Below are 21,392 nucleotides of genomic sequence, written 5' to 3' on the forward strand. Positions count from 1 at the left end.
GTGGAGACACTCCCTTAAGGCAGGGGTTCTTAACCTTTTTGACTTTGGGGCCCAACTTTCACACTACATACAATTACGTTGTGCTAATAATATAGAACAACTAAATAATAATGAATATGTTTATTAACTAAGTTGTCAATGTAATTAAAGTGCAAATGAATATACAGCTTCACCACTTTAGTCCTATTTTTTGCCCTTGAGAAACTTCTTTACGACTTTAGCTCCAGACTTATTGTCTTTGTATGATATTGCCATTACAATGCAAAAAATAACTGACAAAGTATAAATTAAAAATGCTAAAAACCAGTGAAATTATATATACATGCAGCTGGTTAATTTTACTTGATAAGACATCCTATATTAAGATTTGTATATCTAGAAATTAGCAGGACTTTTAAGGTATAAATAAGTATTTTATTCTAAAAACAAGCATTATTCAACATATTTAATATTGCGTTGATATTGTTAAACTGTCAATAGCACTCCCCTTAAAGAAATCATCAAACTGACAGTTAATACATGTGATCGATGTTGGTATTGGCCAATCCCACTCATGGGTGATTGGTATCAGAATCGGCAGCATAAATCCATGATAGGAATATTCCTAGTCGCCATTTGTCATTGCGTGCCGCTAAACACGCTGCATCTGCCTCCCTCAGGGGTCATCATGCTAGTGGGCTGGCTGCAGGGAAAGAGGATCCTGGACATGTTCACCATCGGTGTTAGGTAAGTACTTAAGGTTTCGGTCCAATGTCTATAGCACAGTTTTTCCTGTTGACAACTCGGACTTAGCATCACACAGTAGAACTGTGACGTTCGTGAACGAGTCACGAACGGCTCTCTCAAGTGAACGATGAGAACCGATCCACAGTTCTAAATTGTTAGTTTGCGAGCCGTTCTTTATGCAAATTGCCCAATGCTGCCTTCTCAGAATCAGAATTTATTGACTTTATTTATTAACGACATCACCGACTTTGTCGTCTCAGAATGCTCTATTCATGTGAAAGCTATCATGCGCAGGCAGTTAACTTAGGGGAGGGGTTTAATAAGAACCTAAAATTACTGCAGCCTTTTAGCTTCTGTATTTGGAATAAGAAAGAGATGTTAGCAACTGCAAAAGACGTGAACAAAAGTTATAGGAAACGTAGCATTGGATGCATTTCCGTGCAATCCGCAGGGGAGGTGGGGGGGGGGGGGTGGTGGTGATGGCAAGGTATAAGTGTTCCATAGTGACGTCACTGTCAATGAATAGGGAAATGGCGCCATCTTGAGGAATGTTTACAATGGAAACGAAAGCCAACTTAGATGAATATCAATATTTTAAAATGATTCTCACCAATTGCGTCTGAATTGGTGTAATGTATACTTTTTGATTTATTGACCACATTTTTATCTTATTACTCCCACGAGTGATTGTTTCCTTGATGAAAACTTTATATTTGTTATTATATATATTAGAACAAGCCAGTCTATTGAATGGCCCTTTTAAAAGAACGTCTCCTTAAGATCCCTTCAAAGAGCCCTAAATACCATCTCTTTCACGTAACTTAGTTCAGCATATTAGCCTGTTTGCTACTAACCGGCGTGGAAAAGGTCAAAATATGAATCCTTTCAATTCTTTCAGTCTGGCGGTGGCGGCCATTCCTGAGGGTTTACCCATCGTGGTGACGGTGACGCTAGCGCTTGGCGTGATGCGCATGGTGAAGAAAAGGGCCATCATCAAAAAGCTTCCCATCGTGGAGACGCTGGGTACGATACAAATCGATAGAGCCGCACGGTCAACATGCTTAATTTTCCCTGCCCCCATATTCCCCCGCCCCCAGGCTGCTGCAACGTCATTTGCTCAGACAAAACCGGAACGCTGACCAAGAACGAGATGACCGTCACGCAGATGTTCACGGCTGATGGCCTCCATGCTGAGGTGTGAAAACCACGTTGACGTGACGTTTCTTTTACTGCTTTAACTCGATGTTGGTCGCTCTCATTTTTTTTTTGCTCTGGACCCCAGGTGACGGGCGTGGGCTACAACGGGGCTGGGGAAGTCCTGGTGGACGGAGAGGTGGTACATGGATTTTCACATCCGTCATTCAGTAAGATCGTGGAGGTAATTTGCTGGTTAAATGTTTGCTAACTAGAGCTTAAGCGAGACTGAGCCGCTAACTATAGAATGTGTGTATGTGTGTGCGTGTGCGCGTGTGTGACACTAGGTCAGCTGCGTGTGTAACGACTCTGTCATCCGAAACGAGACTCTGCTGGGACGGCCCACAGAGGGAGCACTCATCGCCCTCGCCATGAAGGTAAAAAAGACCAACGGTGTCCGTGGCCCACTCACTCGGCGTGCACTTTTAACTTTGCCCCCCCTCCCGCGTTGTGCACAGATGGGGCTGGAGAGCTTGCAGCAGGAGTATGTCCGCCAGGAGGAGTATCCCTTTACCTCGGAGAAGAAGTGGATGGCGGTGCGCTGCGTTCACCGCACACAGCAGGTCAGCAACGCCTGCCTGGCGCGCCTTTTCCTGTTTTGTGATGGGGAGGCGGTCACTCTTTGGCTGCGTCAGTACGCTGTGGAATATTTGTGTGGTTGAGCCACAGTAAAGCAGACAATTTAAGCCTGCAGTCATCTTTAAAAGGGAACTGCACTTCTTTTTTTGTATATTATCCACAATCCTTATGTAAGACAGGAACACAACACTTTTTTATGCATTCTAAATAGTAAATAGACATTAGCAAAAGTCAACTAACAATGGAGCCAACAGGAGTCGCTCCATTCCGCCTATATGACCTTTCAAAAACATCCAAACACCTCTTTTAAGGTTTTATATACACGCTGTAAGTACATATGTAATGTAGTAACATTCATAATAACATGCAATATTTACATATTTTGCTCATTTTAAGCATATGGCAGCATATTAATTTCACAGACGCATGGCAACGTTCCCTTTGTGCAGTTCCCCTTTAACGTGTCAACATTATATTGCCCCTCTGCGGCGTCAGGACAAGGCGGGGGTCTTTTTCGTGAAGGGCGCCTACGAGCAGGTGATCCGCTTCTGCCGCTCCTACTACAATAAAGGAACTGCACTTCCGCTCAACCACCAGCAGATGGAGCTCTACCAGCAGCAGATCAGTTACATGGGTACTGCAGGCCTCCGAGGTAAAACATGCCAACTTGAGTCAGGTTAAACCAGTGCTTCTCGATATACATTTTTTTACATATATATGTGTATAGATATACATGCACACACACACACACATGCATATATATATTTATACACGCACATACATATGTATGTATATATATAATTATATATATATACACACATACAGTCGTGGTCTAAAGTTTACATACACTTGTGAAGGACATAGTGTCATGGCTGTCTTGAGTTTCCAATAATTTCTACAACTCTTATTTTTTGTTATAATGTGATTGGAGCACATACTTGTTTGTCACAAAAAAAATTCAAGAAGTTTGGTTCTTCTATGAATTTATATGGGTCTACTGAAAATGTGACCAAATCTGCTGGGTCAAAAGTATACATACAGCAACATACATTATAAATTTTGGTGATGTAGAAAAGTTACAATCAAATCAAATTAGCTTCATGGCATGGCCTCTTAACTTCATGTGAGTGATTATAATTGACAACACCTGTTGACTTCTCTGAGCCCATTTAAATAGGGCTCAGGTCATTCATTAGACTCGGTTACAAACGCGACAATGAGAAAGTCAAAGGAACTCGGCACAGATCTAAAAAAACTAATCATTGACTTGAATAAGTCAGGAAAGACACATGGAGCCATTTCAAAGCAGCTTAAGGTCCCAAGAGCAACTGTGCAGACAATTGTTTGTAAGTATAAAGTGCATGGCACAGTTTTGTCACTGCCACGATCAGGAAGAAAACGCAAGCTATCACCTGCTGCTGAGAGAAAATTGGTCAGGATGATCAAGATTCAACTGAGAACCACCAAAAAGAATCAGAATAGTTTTTATTGCCATTGTTTGAGAACGGGTTCACAAACTAGGAATTTTTCTTGGTGCAATCGTGCAACATATAACACAGAATAGGTAATAAAATGAGCTGTTAAAAGCAGGTCTGCAATGAATTGGAAGCTGCTGGAACACAGGTGTCAGTGTCCACAGTCAAGCGTGTTTTGCATCGCCCTGGACTGAGAGTCTACCATGCAAGAAGGAAGCCCTTGCTCCAGAAGTGACACCTTAAGGCTCGTCTAAAGTTTGCTGCTGATCACATGGACAAAGATAAGACCTTCTGGAGGAAAGTTATGTGGTCAGATGAAACAAAAATTTAGCTGTTTGGCCACAATAATCAGCAATATGTTTGGAGGAGAAAGTGTGAGGCCTTTAATCCCAGAAACACCATCCCTACCATCAAGCATGGTGGTGGTAGTATTATGCTCTGGGCCTGTTTTGCTGCCAATGGAACTGGTACTTTACATAGAGTAAATGGGACAATGAAAAAGGAGGATTACCTCCAAATTCTTCAGGACAATCTAAAATCATCAGTCCGGAGGTTGGGTTTTGGGCGCAGTTGGGTGTTCCAACAGGACAATGACCCCAAACACACGTCAAAAGTGGTAAAGGAATGGCTAAATCAGTGTAGAATTAAGGTTTTAGAATGGCCTTCCCAAAGCCTTGACTTAAATCTCATTGAGAACATGTGAAGAAACAAGTTCATGTCAGAAAAACCAACACATTTAGCTGAACTGCACCAATTTTGTCAAGAGGAGTGGTCAAAAATTCAACCAGAAGCTTGTGCATGGCTACAAAAAGCGCCTAATTGCAGTGAAACTTGCCAAGAGACATGTAACCAAATATTAACATTGCTGTATGTATACTTTTGACCCAAAAGATTTGGTCACATTTTCAGGAGACCCATAATAAATTCATTAAAGAACCAAACTTCATGAATGTTTTTTGTGACAAACAAGTATGTGCTCCAATCACTCTATCACAAAAAAAATAAGAGTTGTAGAAATTATTGGAAAACTCAAGACAGCCTTAACATTATGTTCTTTACAAGTGTATGTTAAACTTTTGACCTCAACTGTATATATATATATATATATATATATATATATATGTATGTATTTTTATAGTAAATTTATCGATATATATATGTATGTATATATCGTATGTATATATAGATACATGTTTATGTATATATTTATACATGTATCTATAGATGTACACTATATACAGTATGTATACTTTAAATAAACATATATACATACAGTTTATACTGTACATAGTATCATTTGTCTAAAATACACCTCTGCATAACACACAAAACAAACAAAAAATAAATAAAAAATATATGTAATTCCTATTTAAACTAAAAACATTATTTGACCCTCTTCAGCTATTTGATACTGAAAAATTAAATTGACTAAACTCAATAAATAATAATAAATTCAAATTGATCAGCAACATTAACTCAGAAGCACAATATATAAAACAGTTTTAGCTACAAAAATGAATAAAAAAATTTGTGCTGATTTTTATTTATTTTTAATAAAAATGATTAATTTGTAGTGTACAGTTTTTCGAGGCGGTATTTAAAGCATGACACAGCATGATACTGATAAAGTATGTTTCATTTGTTTCATGTGCTATTTGAGGAGTATTGCTGTCACCTTTGTCTCTGACGCGTTCTCTCTCCCGCCCCTCAGTCTTGGCCTTCGCCTCTGGTCCTGAGATGGGCAGTTTGACCTTCTTGGGGCTGGTTGGCATCATCGACCCTCCCAGGTCAGGGGTCAAAGAGGCCGTGGCTGCTCTCATCAGCTCTGGCGTCGCCATCAAGATGATCACTGGTGACTCCCAGGAGACTGCTGTGTCCATCGGTTAGTGTGCGGGACGTAATGATCTTAACTGATGGTGTGTCGCCAACATGGCCCCCTTGTTTACAAAAATCACACGGCTGTCACATGATGCCGACGCTGAAAGTAGCTCTTTGCGCGCAGCCAGTCGCCTGGGCCTCTCCTCCAAAGGATGTCAGTGTCTGTCAGGGGACGAAGTGGACCACCTCGACCTGCAACAGCTCTCTTGTGTCGTCCCCCGAGTGAGAGCGCGCACACACAAAACCTAAGACTGCAGACTGGGGAAGCCACTGAGCACATTTCCTTTTCGTCTCTGCAGGTCTCAGTGTTCTACAGAGCTAGTCCCAGACACAAGCTAAAGATCGTCAAGGTGACTACACTCTCACACACACACATGCTGGATGTGACAGGAAGTACAACCTGAGTACCCCTGCCCCTGCTCCCTCTTCTGGTCCGCAGAGTCTCCAGAACATCGGCGCCGTGGTGGCCATGACAGGCGATGGCGTGAACGACGCCGTGGCTCTGAAAGCGGCCGACATTGGTGTGGCCATGGGCCAGACGGGCACAGACGTTTGCAAGGAGGCGGCTGACATGATCCTGGTTGACGATGACTTCCAGACCATCATGTGAGTGCCGTTTAATTTCTCCCCCCACCCCACCCCCCATCTTGTGCACTGATGACGTGTGCTGGCAGGTCGGCCATCGAGGAGGGAAAAGGCATCTACAACAACATCAAGAACTTTGTGCGTTTCCAGCTGAGCACGTGAGTGTGGCAGTATGTATTAGAGCTGCACGATTAATCGGCATCAGTTTTTTTTTTCTAACCCTGCCGTAACCAAATTTGAGTGACAGACATGTTGGCTAATCAGAATTGTTGAGCCTTGCAATTGTTCGTCTCTCACTTCAAACCGGGAGAAAGATGTCCCCCTCTGTGCATCATTCTCAGCACCTGAGCGCATTCATTTTACAGTAGAATTAAATGAACGCAGTGAGCCCTCTTTTCAGTCATCCACAATCTTTGTCTCGGTGGGCGGAGAGCGAGACCGACCGCTTTACACACACACACACAGGAATGATGTACAGACAGAATGAGAAGTGCCGCAAAGTCAGAAAATTAGGAGGGAAAAAAATATGATTACAAAGCCAAATGTCCCAGTTGTGGTAATAAACAAAAAGACAACGTCTGACCTACTTTTTCCAACTCGGAAAAAAGTGTACTTTTATTTTAATTATTTGTTTATTCATTTAGGAAAACTAAAAGTTATTTACAGTACAGTAATTCTACAGTAGTGAGAACTAAAAGTTGATATCCTTTCAAATGGTCGATTTTCAAGTGATTTGCAATTCTTATTTCTAACTATTCTTAATCGATTCAAAAAATTCCAAAATCTTTTTTTTTCCAGGCAAATCATATTGTTGATGTAGATGCCCATATTTTCTGTAGAGATTTACTTTAGAAAAGAGAAGTGCTGGATACTTCTGTAGTTGTGTTATTTGTATTTGACTTTATTAAATATTTGTGAATCATTTTATTAAACAAAACCAGTTTTTGTTTAAGTAATGTAGTCTTGGACCTGAATAAACCATATCTGTCTATCTTTAATTAACACATTTTAGAGAGACCTGTTTATCTATTTTATGGCCAGTTCTATTTATCATAGAACTGGCATCCAATGTTATTAAAAAAGTATTGATTTTGAATCGAGAATCGTTTTGAATCTAATCATTATCCCAAAAATCGAATCGAATCGTGTCCAAAGATTTACAGCCCGACTGATTACATTACATTATAAACACGGTACAGTTTTTATCGGTTTCAGTTTAAGAGCATAATGTAGACAAAAGCTCTGAGTCAGTCTGCATGAAGACAAATATTTTTTAAAGTTAATTCTTCTCATGTGTGGCACATTGAGACAAGAATATGTTGATTGACAGTCTAATAGTAACATGTCTTCCTTCACTTATTTTCACAGATTTATGCATTTTAATGTACCAAATTTTTCAGACCAGGTGAAGGTGCACGGCGCAATAAAGGGGTCATGTTATGATTTTCTTTTAACACATTTAAAAGACTCCCTTGTGGTCTACATAACGTGTACGGTAATTGTGGTTCTTTGGTCAAAATGTTGCATAGATTGTTTTACAGACCATCTTAAAGCCCCTTTCTGGCCGTCTCTTCAAGATGCGCCGTTTATTTCGGTCTTATTTACGTGCTTCCACTTTGACAGAGTCTTCTCCCGGTCATCTTTCTTGTACAGGTAGTTTTTAGCGCTTCTATAGCGAGACTACTGACAGATATACACTACCGTTCAAAAGGTCGGGATCACCCAAACAATTTTGTGGAATAGCCTTCATTTCTAAGAACAAGAATAGACTGTCGAGTTTCAGATGAAAGTTCTCTTTTTCTGGCCATTTTGAGCGTTTAATTGACCCCACAAATGTGATGCTCCAGAAACTCAATCTGCTCAAAGGAAGGTCAGTTTTGTAGCTTCTGTAACGAGCTAAACTGTTTTCAGATGTGTGAACATGATTGCACAAGGGTTTTCTAATCATCAATTAGCCTTCTGAGCCCATGAGCAAACACATTGTACCATTAGAACACTGGAGTGATAGTTGCTGGAAATGGGCCTCTATACACCTATATAGATATTGCACCAAAAACCAGACATTTGCAGCTAGAATGGTCATTTACCACATTAGCAATGTATAGAGTGTATTTCTTTAAAGTTAAGACTAGTTTAAAGTTATCTTCATTGAAAAGCACAGTGCTTTTCCTTCAAAAATAAGGACATTTCAATGTGACCCCAAACTTTTGAACGGTAGTGTAAGTTAGAACTTTACGCTACTTTGTATTAAAAATGGAAACGGCGGATGATGAATGCCCCACAACAAGCGGATAGAGAAAAAGGAGATTGACTACTGTGCAGACTATTTCCGAGATTTATGCAGATCCCAAATACACATCAGCAGGTACCAATAGGTAAGAATAATTGGCTTTGCATAATATTGTGAAACAAAACGCCAGATGATGTCTGCCAATGGGCACCATTTTGGGGTCCTTATACACACACCATAATAACACCCGCATGTCGAAGCACAGCATGTCTGACTACGGTAGCCGTAATGCTCTGCGTTCCATCAAGCAGTGCGTCTTTGTAGTTTACCAAAGTCGTACCAGTACACTGACAGGTTTTTGAGCGCCTTGTGTAATGTTCTATTGTCTCAATGAAACATTTAAAGTTTTGATGTTGCTTTGTTTGCGTCATTTATTGAACAGGCGCCAACTTGCAGTCCACACATATCTCTTATGTGTGACTACCATCGACTGGTCACACTCAGCATTACACCACGTACAAAATTAAAATTACTTCGAGTTCCGTAAGCACAACCAGAAATAATCCGAGCATTAGGCGCACTGTCGATTTTTGAGGAAATTAAAGGATTTTTCGTGTGCCTCATAGTCTAAAGAATACGATGTAAAATATAAAAATCGCAAATCAAATCGCAATTTTTAAGAGAAAAATCGCTATTAATTTTTGTCTCAAAATCGTGCAGCCTCAGTACTTATCCTTCGTGCAACATTTACCGCTGAGTCAGCGGGGACGATAACCACGGCCCTTGCTCCGTACTCCAGGAGTATCGCCGCGCTGACTCTCATCTCCTTGGCGACGCTGATGAACTTCCCAAACCCGCTGAACGCCATGCAGATTCTGTGGATCAACATCATTATGGACGGACCGCCCGCACAGAGGTATGGGAGCGGCGGCGCGGCTCCGAGCGTCCGCCGGTATCACGTTGTAACCTTTGTTCTGTCAGTTTGGGCGTAGAACCCGTGGACCGCGGCGTGATCCGGCAGCCTCCTCGGAACGTGAAAGACAGCATCCTCACACGCAGTCTCATCATCAAGGTTCTGGTGTCGGCCTTCATCATCGTCTGTGGGACGCTCTTCGTCTTCTGGAGAGAGGTGATGATGATGATGACGGCGACGATGATGACGTAACGGCTGAACGTGTGTTTGCGTTTGCAGTTGCAAGACAACGTGATCACTCCTCGGGACACCACCATGACTTTCACGTGCTTCGTCTTCTTCGACATGTTCAACGCGCTCAGCTCTCGCTCGCAGGTGATGCTTTTGGTGTTGCAGCAGTCACGACAAACCCACCGTGTCGCCATGGTGACCGTTGTGTGCCCCTCCCCCCAGACACGTATGGTCCACGAGATGGGTCTGTGCAGCAATAGAACATTCTGCTTTGCTGTGCTGGCGTCCATCATGGGTCAGCTGCTTGTCATCTACTTCCCGCCTTTGCAGCGCGTCTTCCAGACGGAGAGCCTCAGTTTCTTCGGTATGAACTCCACCAATACATTTCATGGCACAACCGAAAATCCTCGCTCATTTATCTGTCGACTATCTCTGGTTCCAAGCTGATCTTATTCAGACTAATTTTTGTTTTTGTTCAACTACGACTCCTGGAGTTTTCTCAAAACGTTTGATTTCAGGCAGGGTTTATGATTGGTTTTATTAAAGTTACCTGACCTTAACGAGTTAACGCTTATATCCTTTAATGCCCAAACCTTTTGACTTGGGGGCCGCATTGGGCTAAAAAAAAAATAAGCCGGGAACTGAAAGCTGACTACATGTAAAGTAACTATATATATATATATATATACCTACATATACAGTCTATACAAATATATGTGTAAAAAATATGTTTTTTTTTGTTGTTTTTACTGTGAATACTATGTTAATATATTGGCTATTAAGAGTATGTGAAAGTTCTACTCCTAATTTGTTTAGTTCCGTGACGACATCCTTAAAGTTTTTTTAATCCATCAGCCAAACATGGATAAGTGTAGAGTGTTTTTCCCCTCATGTATTGCAGGGGATTTAAATGGGTGTCATTTTGAATTATGATTTTTAATAACATCCACAAGGTTCAATGAGCAGTTTGTGTTATGTATGACTCTGTGTTAACTTTCTGTGTTAGTTTTTTTGCGTCGTGACTGGTAAAGATTGTTTGGATTGGGTCATATGCACCGTTGTGAAATTAGTTTTTATACAAAAAAGATTTTGTAAACATTGTTAATTGTTTCCAAACGGTTCCTGTAACATGGCAGTAAACATTAAAAAAAGTAATTGTCATGGACCCACTAGCTGCAGAAGCTAGCTCTCCAATCAGCTAAACAGACTCAATAACTCCACGGTGACGTTTTGGTGAATTTACTGAGGAATTTGTGAAACTGAAACAATACAAAAATAATGCTTTGGTAAATTAATAATACCAACCCAGACACTGGGAAACGTGTTAGCATATTAGCTAATGCTAAAGCCGCTAGCTTAATTACGTTACGATAGCATGTACAAATATGCATGAAAACACTCCTACAGACATCACACAAGGGACGGTTTAGTAAGTGTGAATTGTTTTTATATTGTAAAACTTAACAAACGTTGCTTGGAGTGGTGAATGAAAAATCCATACGAGTAGGAACGCTATGGACGGCTGGAAGACAGAACTTCCACTTGAAAGCTCTAAAAAGAAGGGCACTTCAGCACCTGCAATGAGTGAACTCATCCAAAAGATGGCGCCAAACCACAAACACATTTTTTGTGTGTGTGTCTGTTTTTTTAAACTATTTGCATTATGGGCGTCAGCGAAAAAAATCTGAACATTAGCCGCACCGTTTTTAGAAGCTGCGGGCTTCAAGGCTTAGAAAAAAAAATAGGGGCTTATCTACGGTATTCACAGACTTTGCCATGAAGCTCAAAAGTGAGCTCAGGGGCATCCTGTCTCAACTGATCATCCTTGAGATGTTTCTACAGCTTAATTGGAGTCCACATGTCGTAAATTCAGTATATAAGGTTCCACATTTGACAATGCATGGCAGAGAACAAATCAAGGTCTGTAGACCGTCTGGGGAAGGATACAGAAAGATTTTTCCAGCCGCGAAGGTCCCAAAAGCAGTGTGGCCTCCATTTTTACTTTATTTTTTATACATTTGCAAAAAGCTCTAAAAAAAACCTTTTTGACATTTTCATTATGGGGTATTGTGTGTAGAATTTTGAGGGGGGAAAATGTATTTATTGTAATATGGAACAAGGCTGTAACGTTATAAAATGTTTTTCTCCCGCTAATTTGTTGTCTTGTCTTGCCGGTGCAGACCTGCTCTTCCTGGTGGCGCTTACGTCGTCAGTGTGCGTGGTGTCGGAGGCCATTAAGAAGCTGGAGAGGTTGCGACGAGCCGAGACAAGCCCGCCCACAGACTGCTTCCACGAGGTATGACGTCCTGGTGCCTCCCCTCCGGAGGATGAAGGTGACAGTCTTAGGGATTGAAGGACAATATAAAAAAGACAATATGGCTGATCTCCCCCATCACAAACGTTCCTGCTCTGTCCTGCCCCCCCTCGTTGACTCCCCTGACCACTACTGAGCCTGCTTCCGGGAGGTCAAAGACTGCGCCACACCAGAAAGGGAACACGGGTGGAATACCTTTCACTGCACACATGCTACCGCTTCGATTGACTCTGATGGCGTCCTTGTAAGAAGGACTTTTACAAAAGGCACAGCAGGCAGGTTTCGCTCACTCGCTGTCACTCATGAGCTGGAGAGGTTTAGCCCAGGATGTCAAGCGGGTGTCTTCAGGGTCCAAGTGCCCGCCCGCTCTGGTCGTCCTGTGCCTTCGAGGAGAGGCCATCATCATCGCGCTCTTTTTTTTCCCCAGCGCTTTGGAAATTTTTTGGTGAAAAGGAAGGAAGTAATTATTTGTTTTATAGCGTTACAATAGAATAAACCAAATCTCTTTTACATAGCTTCATTATTGTTACGTATAAATATGACTTATTTAAATCATTTTCTGAAAACGATCTATTTCTGCCTTATGAAACGCTAGCGTTGAGGGTCATGTGACCTGTCCAGCCAGGTGTATTTTCCTTTGATCACGTGACCTGTCCAGACAGGTGTCCTTTCCTTTGTTGATCATGTGACCTGTCCAGCCAGGTGTTTCGTTGCCCTGGAGACTCCACTTCCGGAGCATTCCACCATGTCTGCTGCAGGTCCTGACAAAGCATGTCAGTCGCCCATCCATTGAAAGGTTCTACAATGTTCTAGTATGCCAGGACTACTTTTATAGCTGTAGATGTTCACCCATCCAAGCGTTTACCCAACAGGTGAAATGGTATAAATCTATATTTTTAAAAGTTGTGAGACTGTGGTGCTTCATGAAGAATGAAGTTTTTAATTTTATTTTGTACGTGTGATCATGAGCTCGTGTCTTTTATTTATTTTCTGTCAAATGTACAATAAAACGATCTTTTCAAAGCCGTGTCGGTTATGCGCATGCGCGGACTTTTCCAGTCACGTGATCAATATACACGAGAACTGGTTCAAACTGACCGGAAGCTGCGGGGGGTAGACGTGCCTTTCGCCGAGCCCGGACAGAGCGTGACTATGGCGGCAGCCGTGACGTCCCACATCTTCCCGCGGCTCACGGCCGCCTTCGGTGCTCCTCGCCGCCGCTTCAGCTTGGACGTGAGAGCGCCGCTGCTGCGTACGCGCGGCTACGTGCATGGCCGCTGGGTTTCGGCGCCGTCGGACTTCCCGGTCCTGGACCCGGCCACCGGACTGGAGATAGCGCGCGTGTCTGACTGCGGGCCGGACGACGCCAAGCGAGCGGTGAACGCGGCGTACGCGGCTTTTCACGAGTGGAAGCAGTACACGGCCAAGGTGGGTCACGCACCGTTTGTGACGTAACAAAAACGGCAGCGTTACTGTCGGTGACGTCACGTCAGGTGTGATTGCAGGAGAGGAGCGTGTTGCTGAGGAAGTGGTTCGACCTAATGACACTAAATAAAGAACAGCTGGCTCGGATCATCACCTTTGAGTGTGTGAGTATGCCCCGCCCCCTTCTAGTCACGTGACGCCAGTGCCAACATCAGGTGTGTTTCAGGGCAAACCCCTCAAAGAGGCGCTTGGAGAAATCGCTTACGCCGCCTCCTTCTTGGAGTGGTTTTCAGAGGAGGCGCGGAGGGTTTACGGCGACGTCGTGGCCTCGCCCTTCAAAGACCGAAGGATCCTCCTCCTCAAGCAGCCGGTGGGCGTGACGTCCATCATCACGCCGGTGAGCAGACGTTAGCATGCTAGCACATTAGCTGGAGCTGGAGGCCACGCCCCCTCCAGCTCAATGCGACCTGAGTGGGGACAGCGGCGACAGTCTGTTTTCATGTCTGCTTTCCCACGATATAAACAGCGTGCCTGCCCAATCACGTTATAACTGTAGAATGATCGAGGGCGAGTTCTTGGTTTCTTATGTGGGTTTATTGCATACTTGCCAACCCTCTCGGTTTTACCGGGAGATCGGAGGTCTCAAGGTTGGCAAGTATGGTTTATTGTTAGGCAGTTTCATTAACGTCCTCCCAGCACTGTAACAACACACAACAGCAGTCACGTTTTCGTCTGCGTAAACAGCAATATTGTGACACTCTTAAACAGGACAATACTGCCATCTACTGGATAGCCTCAGGGACACTGAAATTCAAGTTGTTTTTATATATATATATATATATATATATATATATGAAATACTCGAGTTGGTGAATTCTAGCTGTAAATATACTCCTCCCCTCTTAACCACGCCCCCAGCCCCACCCCCCACCTCCCGGTATCAGAGGTCTCAAGGTTGGCAAGTATGTTAATATTCTGGTTCCTACATTATATATCAATATAGATCAATACAGTCTGCAAGGGATACAGTCCGTAAGCACACATTATTGTGCGTGCTGCCGGTCCACTAATAGTACTAACCTTTAACAGTTAATTTTACTAATTTTCATTAGTTACTAGTTTCTATGTAACTGTTTTTATATTGTTTTACTTTTTTTTTATTCAAGAAAATGTTTTTAATTTATTTATCTTATTTTATTTTATACATTTTTAAAAAAAGGACCTTATCTTCACCATACCTGGTTGTCCAAATTAAGCATAATAATGTGTTAATTCCACGACTGTATATATCGGTATCGGTAATTAAAGAGTTGGACAATATCGGATATCGGCAAAAAGCCATTATCGGACATCCCTGAGGCTAACTCAAGTGTGCTGTGTGTTGACAGTGGAACTTCCCCAGCGCCATGATCACCAGGAAGGTCGGCGCCGCACTGGCAGCCGGATGCACCACCGTGGTTAAGCCTGCAGAAGACACGCCTCTTTCCGCGCTCGCTCTGGCTGAGGTCATCATGCTAACTAACTCCAGTAGTACCATGTTTTACCACTTTATTGGTTCTCTGACTTACCAATAGAATGTAGTGCATACAATTACAGTAGCTTTGGAATAATGTACAGAATTTACCTTGGAGGGTGGGAATTCTACGGTATGTTTCCCTGTCAAGCACACCATCACCATGTAGTTTGACTCTGGTCGACTTATAGTCCAACTTAAGTCCAGCTCTATTTGACTTTAGTCAAGTTGTAGTCTGACTTAAAGGCCTACTGAAATGACATTTCTTATTTAAACGGGGATAGCAGGTCCATTCTATGTGTCATACTTGATCATTTCGCGATATTGCCATATTTTTGCTGAAAGGATTTAGTAGAGAACATCGACAATAAAGTTTGCAACTATTGGTCACTGATAAAAAAGCCTTGCCTGTACCAGAAGTAGCGTGACGTCACAGGTTGTGGAGCGCCTCACATCTGCACATTGTTTACAATTATGGCCACCAGCAGCGAGAGCGATTCGGACCGAGAAAGCGACTATTACCCCATTAATTTGAGCGAGGATGAAAGATTTGTGGATGAGGAAAGTGAGAGTGAAGGATTAGAGGGCAGTGGGAGCGATTCAGATAGGGAAGATACTGTGAGAGGCGGGTGGGACCTGATATTCAGCTGGGAGTGACTAAAACAGTAAATAAACACAAGACATATATATACTCTATTAGCCACAACACAACCAGGCTTATATTTAATATGCCACAAATTAATCCGCATAACAAACACCTCCCCCCTCCCGTCCATACAACCCACCAATACAACTCAAACACCCGCACAACACACTCAATCCCACAGCCCAAAGTACCGTTCATCTCTGTAAAGTTCATACAGCACATATATTTCCCCAAAGTTACGTACGTGACATGCACATAGCGGCACGCACGTACGGGCAAGCGATCAAATGTTTGGAAGCCAAAGCTGCGTACTCACGGTAGCGCGTCTGCTATCCAACTCAAAGTCCTCCTGGTTGTGTTGCTGCAGCCAGCCGCTAATACACTGATCCCACCTACAGCTTTTTTCTTTGCGGTCTTCATTGTTCGTTAAACAAATTGCAAAAGATTCACCAACACAGATGTCCAGAATACTGTGGAATTTTGCGATGAAAACAGATGACTTAATAGCTGGCCACAATGGTGTTCCAATATGTCCGCACAATCCGTGACGTCACGCGCAAACGTCATCATACCGAGACGTTTTCAGCAGAATATTTTGCGGGAAATTTTAAATTGCACTTTACTAATCTAACCCGGCCGTATTGGCATGTGTTGCAATGTTAAGATTTCATCATTGATATATAAACTATCAGACTGCATGGTCGGTAGTAGTGGGTTTCAGTAGGCCTTTAAGTCCAGTTGTAGTCTGACTTAAGTCCAGTTGTAGTCTGTCTTTAGTCCAGTTGTAGTCTGACCTTAGTCTATTTGTAGTCTGATTTATGTCTAGTTGTAGTCTGACTTTAGTCCAGTTTTAGTCCGACTTTAGTCCAGTTGTAGTTTGACTCTGGTCGAGTTGTAGTCCAACTTAAGTCCAGCTTTATTTGACTTTAGTCAAGTTGTAGTCTGACTTAAGTCCAGTTGTAGTCTGACTTAGTCTTGTTGTAGTCTGTCTTTAGTCCAGTTGTAGTCCGATTTAAGTCGAGTTGTAGTCTGACCTTAGTCTATTTGTAGTCTGATTTATGTCTAGTTGTAGTCTGATTTATATCTAGTTGTAGTCTGACTTTAGTCAAGTTGTAGTCCAGTATAAGTCCAGTATTAGTCTGACTCTAGTCTAGTTGTACAGGTAGTATGACTTAAATCCAGTTGTATTCTGACTTTAGTTTATTTGTAGTCCGACATAAGTCTTGTTGTAGTCCTACTTTAGTCGAGTTGTAGTTTGACTCTGGTCGATTTATAGTCCGACTTAAGTCCAGCTGTATTTGACATTAGTCAAGTTGTAGTCCGACTTAAGTCCAGTTGTAGTCTGACTTTAGTCTATTTGAAGTCTGATTTATTTCTAGTAGCAGCTTCTCCATATTTTCATGGATAAATAGCTGAGACACCTCAAACTCGTAATCACCAATCCAGTTTGAGTCCACTTCAAGTCTAATTTGAGTCTTGTTCTAAGATGCTTTGTCTAGTTCTAGTCTAGTTTGAGCCTAATTCTAATACGTTACCGTATTAGAATTTCCTACTTAATGGGATAATTTTTGTCTAGTTTTTGTCTACTTAAAGTTGTGTACTAGTCCAGTTATGGTTTAGTATCTACTTAAAATCTTGTTCTAATGCAGTTGTAGTCCAATTCCAATCTCCTGAGAAGTTGGTTTTTGTCTACTCAAAAGATGGCTATATTCCAATTTTAGACTACTTTAAGGCTAGTTTTAGTCAAGTTCGAATCTATATGATATCTAGTCAAGTCTAATTTTAATCCATATCAAATCTGGCTCCAGTCCAGTTGTAATGTACTTCAGTCCAGTTACGTACAGTTCGAGTCTACTCAAACCAAGCTTTGTCTTTTTCAAGGCTAGTTCTATTCCAGTATTAAATCTACTTAAAGTCTGGTGTCTGGCCTGGCTAATGCCTATGTACAGGGCATTGCAGTAGTCAAGACGAGTCGAGATAAAGGCGTGGATTAATTTCTCAAGATCATGTCCTGACAGAAACGGCTTCACTTTTGCTATTTGGCGTAGTTGATAGAAGCTTTTTTGTACGACGCTGCTGATTTGTTTTTCGAACTTAAAATCTGAGTGGAACTTTACCCCCAGGTTTGTTACACAGTCACTGAGCTACGGGGACAGAGTGCCAAGGTCCACGTTGGGGGAGGGAGAGCGACTTGGACCGAACAACATAACTTCTGTTTTGTTTTCATCTAGGCTCAGGAAGTTAACTGAAAGCCAGGCTTTGATGTCGTGCAGGCAGTCAATAAGACGTTGGACCGTGGTATTTTGTGCCATGGGAAAGTAAATCTGGCAATCGTCGGCATAAAAATGAAATGCAATACCGAACTTCCTGAAAACAGAACCGAGGGGGAGAAGATAAAGTGCAAATACATTTGGGCCAAGGATTGAGCCCTGGGGGACCCCATGTGGTAGAGGAGCTGTGGAAGACATAAAACTGTCTATTTTTACACAAAAACTCCTGTCTGTTAGGTACGACCGGAACCAGTTGAGGCCGGCACCCTTAATGCTGACTAAAGTCAAGTTGTAGTCCGACTTAAGTCAAGTTGTAGTCCGACTTAAGTCAAGTTGTAGTCCGACTTAAGTCAAGTTGTAGTCCGACTTTAGTCTATTTGTAGTCCGACTTTAGTCTATTTGTAGTCCGACTTTAGTCTTTTTGTAGTCAGACTTAAGTCTTGTTGTAGGCCGACTTTAGTCAAGTTGTAGTTTGACTCTGGTAGAGTTATAGTCCTACTTAAGTCCAGCTGTATTTGACTTGAGTCAAGTTGTAATCCGACTTAAGTCCAGTTGTATTCTGATTTTAGTCTATTTGTAGTCCGACTTAAGTCTTGTTTTAGTCCGACTTTAGTCAAGTTGTAGTTTGACTCTGGTCGACTTCTAGTCCGACTTAAATCCAGCTGTATTTGACCTTAGTCAAGTTGTAGTCTGACTTAGTCTTGAGTCCAGTTCTAGTACGATTTAAGTCCAGTTGTAGTCTGACTTTAGTCTATTTGTAGTCTGATTTATGTCTAGTTGTAGTCTGACTTTAGTCAAGTTGTAGTCCAGTTTAAATCCAGTATTAGTCTGACTCTAGTCTAGTTGTACAGGTAGTATGACTTAAATCCAGTTGTATGCTGACTTTAGTTTATTTGTAGTCCGACTTTAGTCGAGTTGTAGTGTGACTCTGGTCGAATTATAGTCCGACTTAAGTCCAGCTGTATTTGACTTAAGTCAAGTTGTAGGCCGACTTAAGTCCAGTTGTAGTCTTACTTTAGTCTATTTATAGTCTGACTTTAGTCAAGTTGTAGTCCAGTTTAAATCCAGTATTAGTCTGACTCTAGTCTAGTTGTACAGGTAGTATGACTTAAATCCAGTTGTATGCTGACTTTAGTTTATTTGTAGTCCGTCTTTAGTCGAGTTGTAGTTTGACTCTGGTCGAATTATAGTCCGACTTAAGTCCAGCTGTATTTGACTTTAGTCAAGTTGTAGTCCGACATAAGTCTAGCTGTATTTGACTTTAGTCAAGTTGTAGTCCGACATAAGTCCAGTTGTAGCCTGACTTTAGTCAAGTTGTAGTCAGACTTAAGTCCAGTTGTAGTCTCAGTCTAGTCTAATTGTAATCATACTTACGTCTAGTTGTAGGTTTATTTAAGTTCAGTATTAGTCTGACTTTTGTCTGGTTGTAGTCTGACTAGTCTAGTTGTAGGTTTATTTAAGTCCAGTTATAGTCAGACTTTAGTTTAGTAGTTGTCCGACTCAAATCCAGTTGTAGTCTGACTCTAGTTTAGTTGTAATCCGACTCAAATCCAGTTGTAGTCCGACTTTAGTCGAGTTGCAGTCCGACTTAAGTCCAGTTGTAGTCTCACTCTAGTCTAGTTGTAATCATACTTAAGTCCAGTTGTAGTCTCACTCTAGTCTAGTTGTAATCATACTTAAGTCCAGTTGTAGTCTCACTCTAGTCTAGTTGTAATCATACTTAAGTCTAGTTGTAGGTCGATTTAAGTCCAGTTATAGTCTGACTTTCGTCTAGTTGTAGTCCGACTCAAATTCAGTTTTAGTCTGACTTAAGTCCAGTTGTGGTATCACTCTTGTCGAGTTGTAATCCGACCTAAGTCTAGTTGCAGTCCAGTTATGGTATCTAGGGTTGTTGTCAAGGTCTGTGTCTGGTTTCTTGCGGGGATTAGCTGGAAGTGTGTCGACTGCAAGCTGGTTAACTTGTCTTGGTGGCGGTTGCAGCTCGCCGAGCAGGCGGGGATTCCAGCGGGCGTGTTCAACGTGGTCCCGTGCTCTAGAAAGATGGCGGCATCGGTGGGCCAGGTTTTGTGCACCGACCCCCTCGTGGCCAAGATATCCTTCACAGGTTCTACTGCCACCGGCAAGGTAAGAGGCTGCCCTCGAGCTAATACGCTAATAGGCGATGATGACACTTGGGCACCTTGTTGTCAGATGTTGCTGAAAATGGCCGCCGACACCGTCAAGAGGGTGTCTATGGAGCTCGGAGGCCACGCCCCCTTCATCGTGTTTGACAGCGCCGACGTGGACCGGGCGGTGGAAGGAGCCATGGCGTCCAAGTTCAGGAACTCTGGACAGGTAAGGGACTAGGTGGCGTCACCGCGTTTTGATTGATTGATAGAAACTTTTATTAGTAGATTGCACAGTGACAGTACATATTCCGTACAGTTGACCACTGAATGGTAACACCCGAATAAGTTTTTCAACTTGTTTAAGTCGGGGTCCACGTTAATCAATTCATGGTACAAATATATACTATCAGCATAATACAGTCATCACACAAGTTAATCATCAGAGTATATACATTGAATTATTTACATTTTTTACAATCCAGGGGGTGGGATGTGGAGGGGGTTGAGGGGGGGGGGGTTAGGTTGGGTTGCTATCAGCACTTCAGTCATCAACAATTATGTCATCTGAGAAATGGACATTGAAACAGTGTAGGTCTGACTTGGTAGGATATGTACAGCAAGTAGTGGACAGAGAGATCAGAAAGCATAAGAACAAGTATATACAAACCCCGTTTCCATATGAGTTGGGGAATTGTGTTAGATGTAAATATAAACGGAATACAATGATTAGCAAATCATTTTTAATCCATATTCAGTTGAATATGCTACAAAGACAACATATTTGATGTTCAAACTGATAAACATTTTTTTTTGCAAATAATCATTAACTTTAGAATGTGATGCCAGCAACACGTGACAAAGAAGTTGGGAAAGGTGGCAATAAATACTGATAAAGTTGAGGAATGCTCATCAAACACTTATTTGGAACATCCCACAGGTGTGCAGGTTAATTGGGAACAGGTGGGTGCCATGATTGGGTATAAAAGTAGATTCCATGAAATGATCAGTCATTTACAAACAAGGATGGGGCGAGGGTCACCACTATGTCAACAAATGCATGAGCAAATTGTTGAACAGTTTAAGAAAAACCTTTCTCAACCAGCTATTGCAGGGAATTTAGGGATTTCACCATCTACGGTCCGTAATATCATCAAAGGGTTCAGAGAATCTGGAGAAATCACTGCACGTAAGCAGCTAAGCCCGTGACCTTCGATCCCTCAGGCTGTACTGCATCAACAAGCGACATCAGTGTGTAAAGGATATCACCACATGGGCTCAGGAACACTTCAGAAACCCACTGACAGT

The 21,392-nt window shown here is 42.2% G+C and overlaps 2 protein-coding genes across 3 annotated transcripts in view; both read left to right on the forward strand.

The window, feature by feature from the left end:
* atp2c1 (ATPase secretory pathway Ca2+ transporting 1) overlaps positions 1-12,640 on the forward strand; it is a 76,010-nt gene extending 63,370 nt beyond the window's left edge. For both annotated transcript variants that reach the window (XM_062029774.1, XM_062029773.1), the window contains exons 11-27: positions 660-726; positions 1,625-1,749; positions 1,824-1,921; positions 2,009-2,104; positions 2,208-2,297; positions 2,379-2,483; positions 2,995-3,151; positions 5,686-5,856; positions 5,977-6,074; positions 6,152-6,202; positions 6,292-6,458; positions 6,527-6,595; positions 9,467-9,583; positions 9,649-9,796; positions 9,860-9,955; positions 10,034-10,175; positions 11,992-12,640. In XM_062029774.1, coding sequence (XP_061885758.1) covers positions 660-726; positions 1,625-1,749; positions 1,824-1,921; positions 2,009-2,104; positions 2,208-2,297; positions 2,379-2,483; positions 2,995-3,151; positions 5,686-5,856; positions 5,977-6,074; positions 6,152-6,202; positions 6,292-6,458; positions 6,527-6,595; positions 9,467-9,583; positions 9,649-9,796; positions 9,860-9,955; positions 10,034-10,175; positions 11,992-12,113 — 1,919 coding nt within the window. In that variant the 3' untranslated portion in view covers positions 12,114-12,640. The remainder of the gene's footprint in view (positions 1-659; positions 727-1,624; positions 1,750-1,823; positions 1,922-2,008; positions 2,105-2,207; positions 2,298-2,378; positions 2,484-2,994; positions 3,152-5,685; positions 5,857-5,976; positions 6,075-6,151; positions 6,203-6,291; positions 6,459-6,526; positions 6,596-9,466; positions 9,584-9,648; positions 9,797-9,859; positions 9,956-10,033; positions 10,176-11,991) is intronic.
* A 554-nt stretch (positions 12,641-13,194) lies between these two features.
* Positions 13,195-21,392, forward strand: part of aldh5a1 (aldehyde dehydrogenase 5 family, member A1 (succinate-semialdehyde dehydrogenase)) — an 11,112-nt gene continuing 2,914 nt past the window's right edge. The window contains exons 1-6 of the mRNA XM_062029775.1: positions 13,195-13,553; positions 13,631-13,714; positions 13,777-13,947; positions 14,939-15,055; positions 19,960-20,103; positions 20,170-20,313. Coding sequence (XP_061885759.1) covers positions 13,278-13,553; positions 13,631-13,714; positions 13,777-13,947; positions 14,939-15,055; positions 19,960-20,103; positions 20,170-20,313 — 936 coding nt within the window. The 5' untranslated portion in view covers positions 13,195-13,277. The remainder of the gene's footprint in view (positions 13,554-13,630; positions 13,715-13,776; positions 13,948-14,938; positions 15,056-19,959; positions 20,104-20,169; positions 20,314-21,392) is intronic.

Source organism: Entelurus aequoreus, linkage group LG20, assembly GCF_033978785.1.
Source record: "Entelurus aequoreus isolate RoL-2023_Sb linkage group LG20, RoL_Eaeq_v1.1, whole genome shotgun sequence".
NCBI classification, from domain to species: Eukaryota; Metazoa; Chordata; class Actinopteri; order Syngnathiformes; family Syngnathidae; genus Entelurus; species Entelurus aequoreus.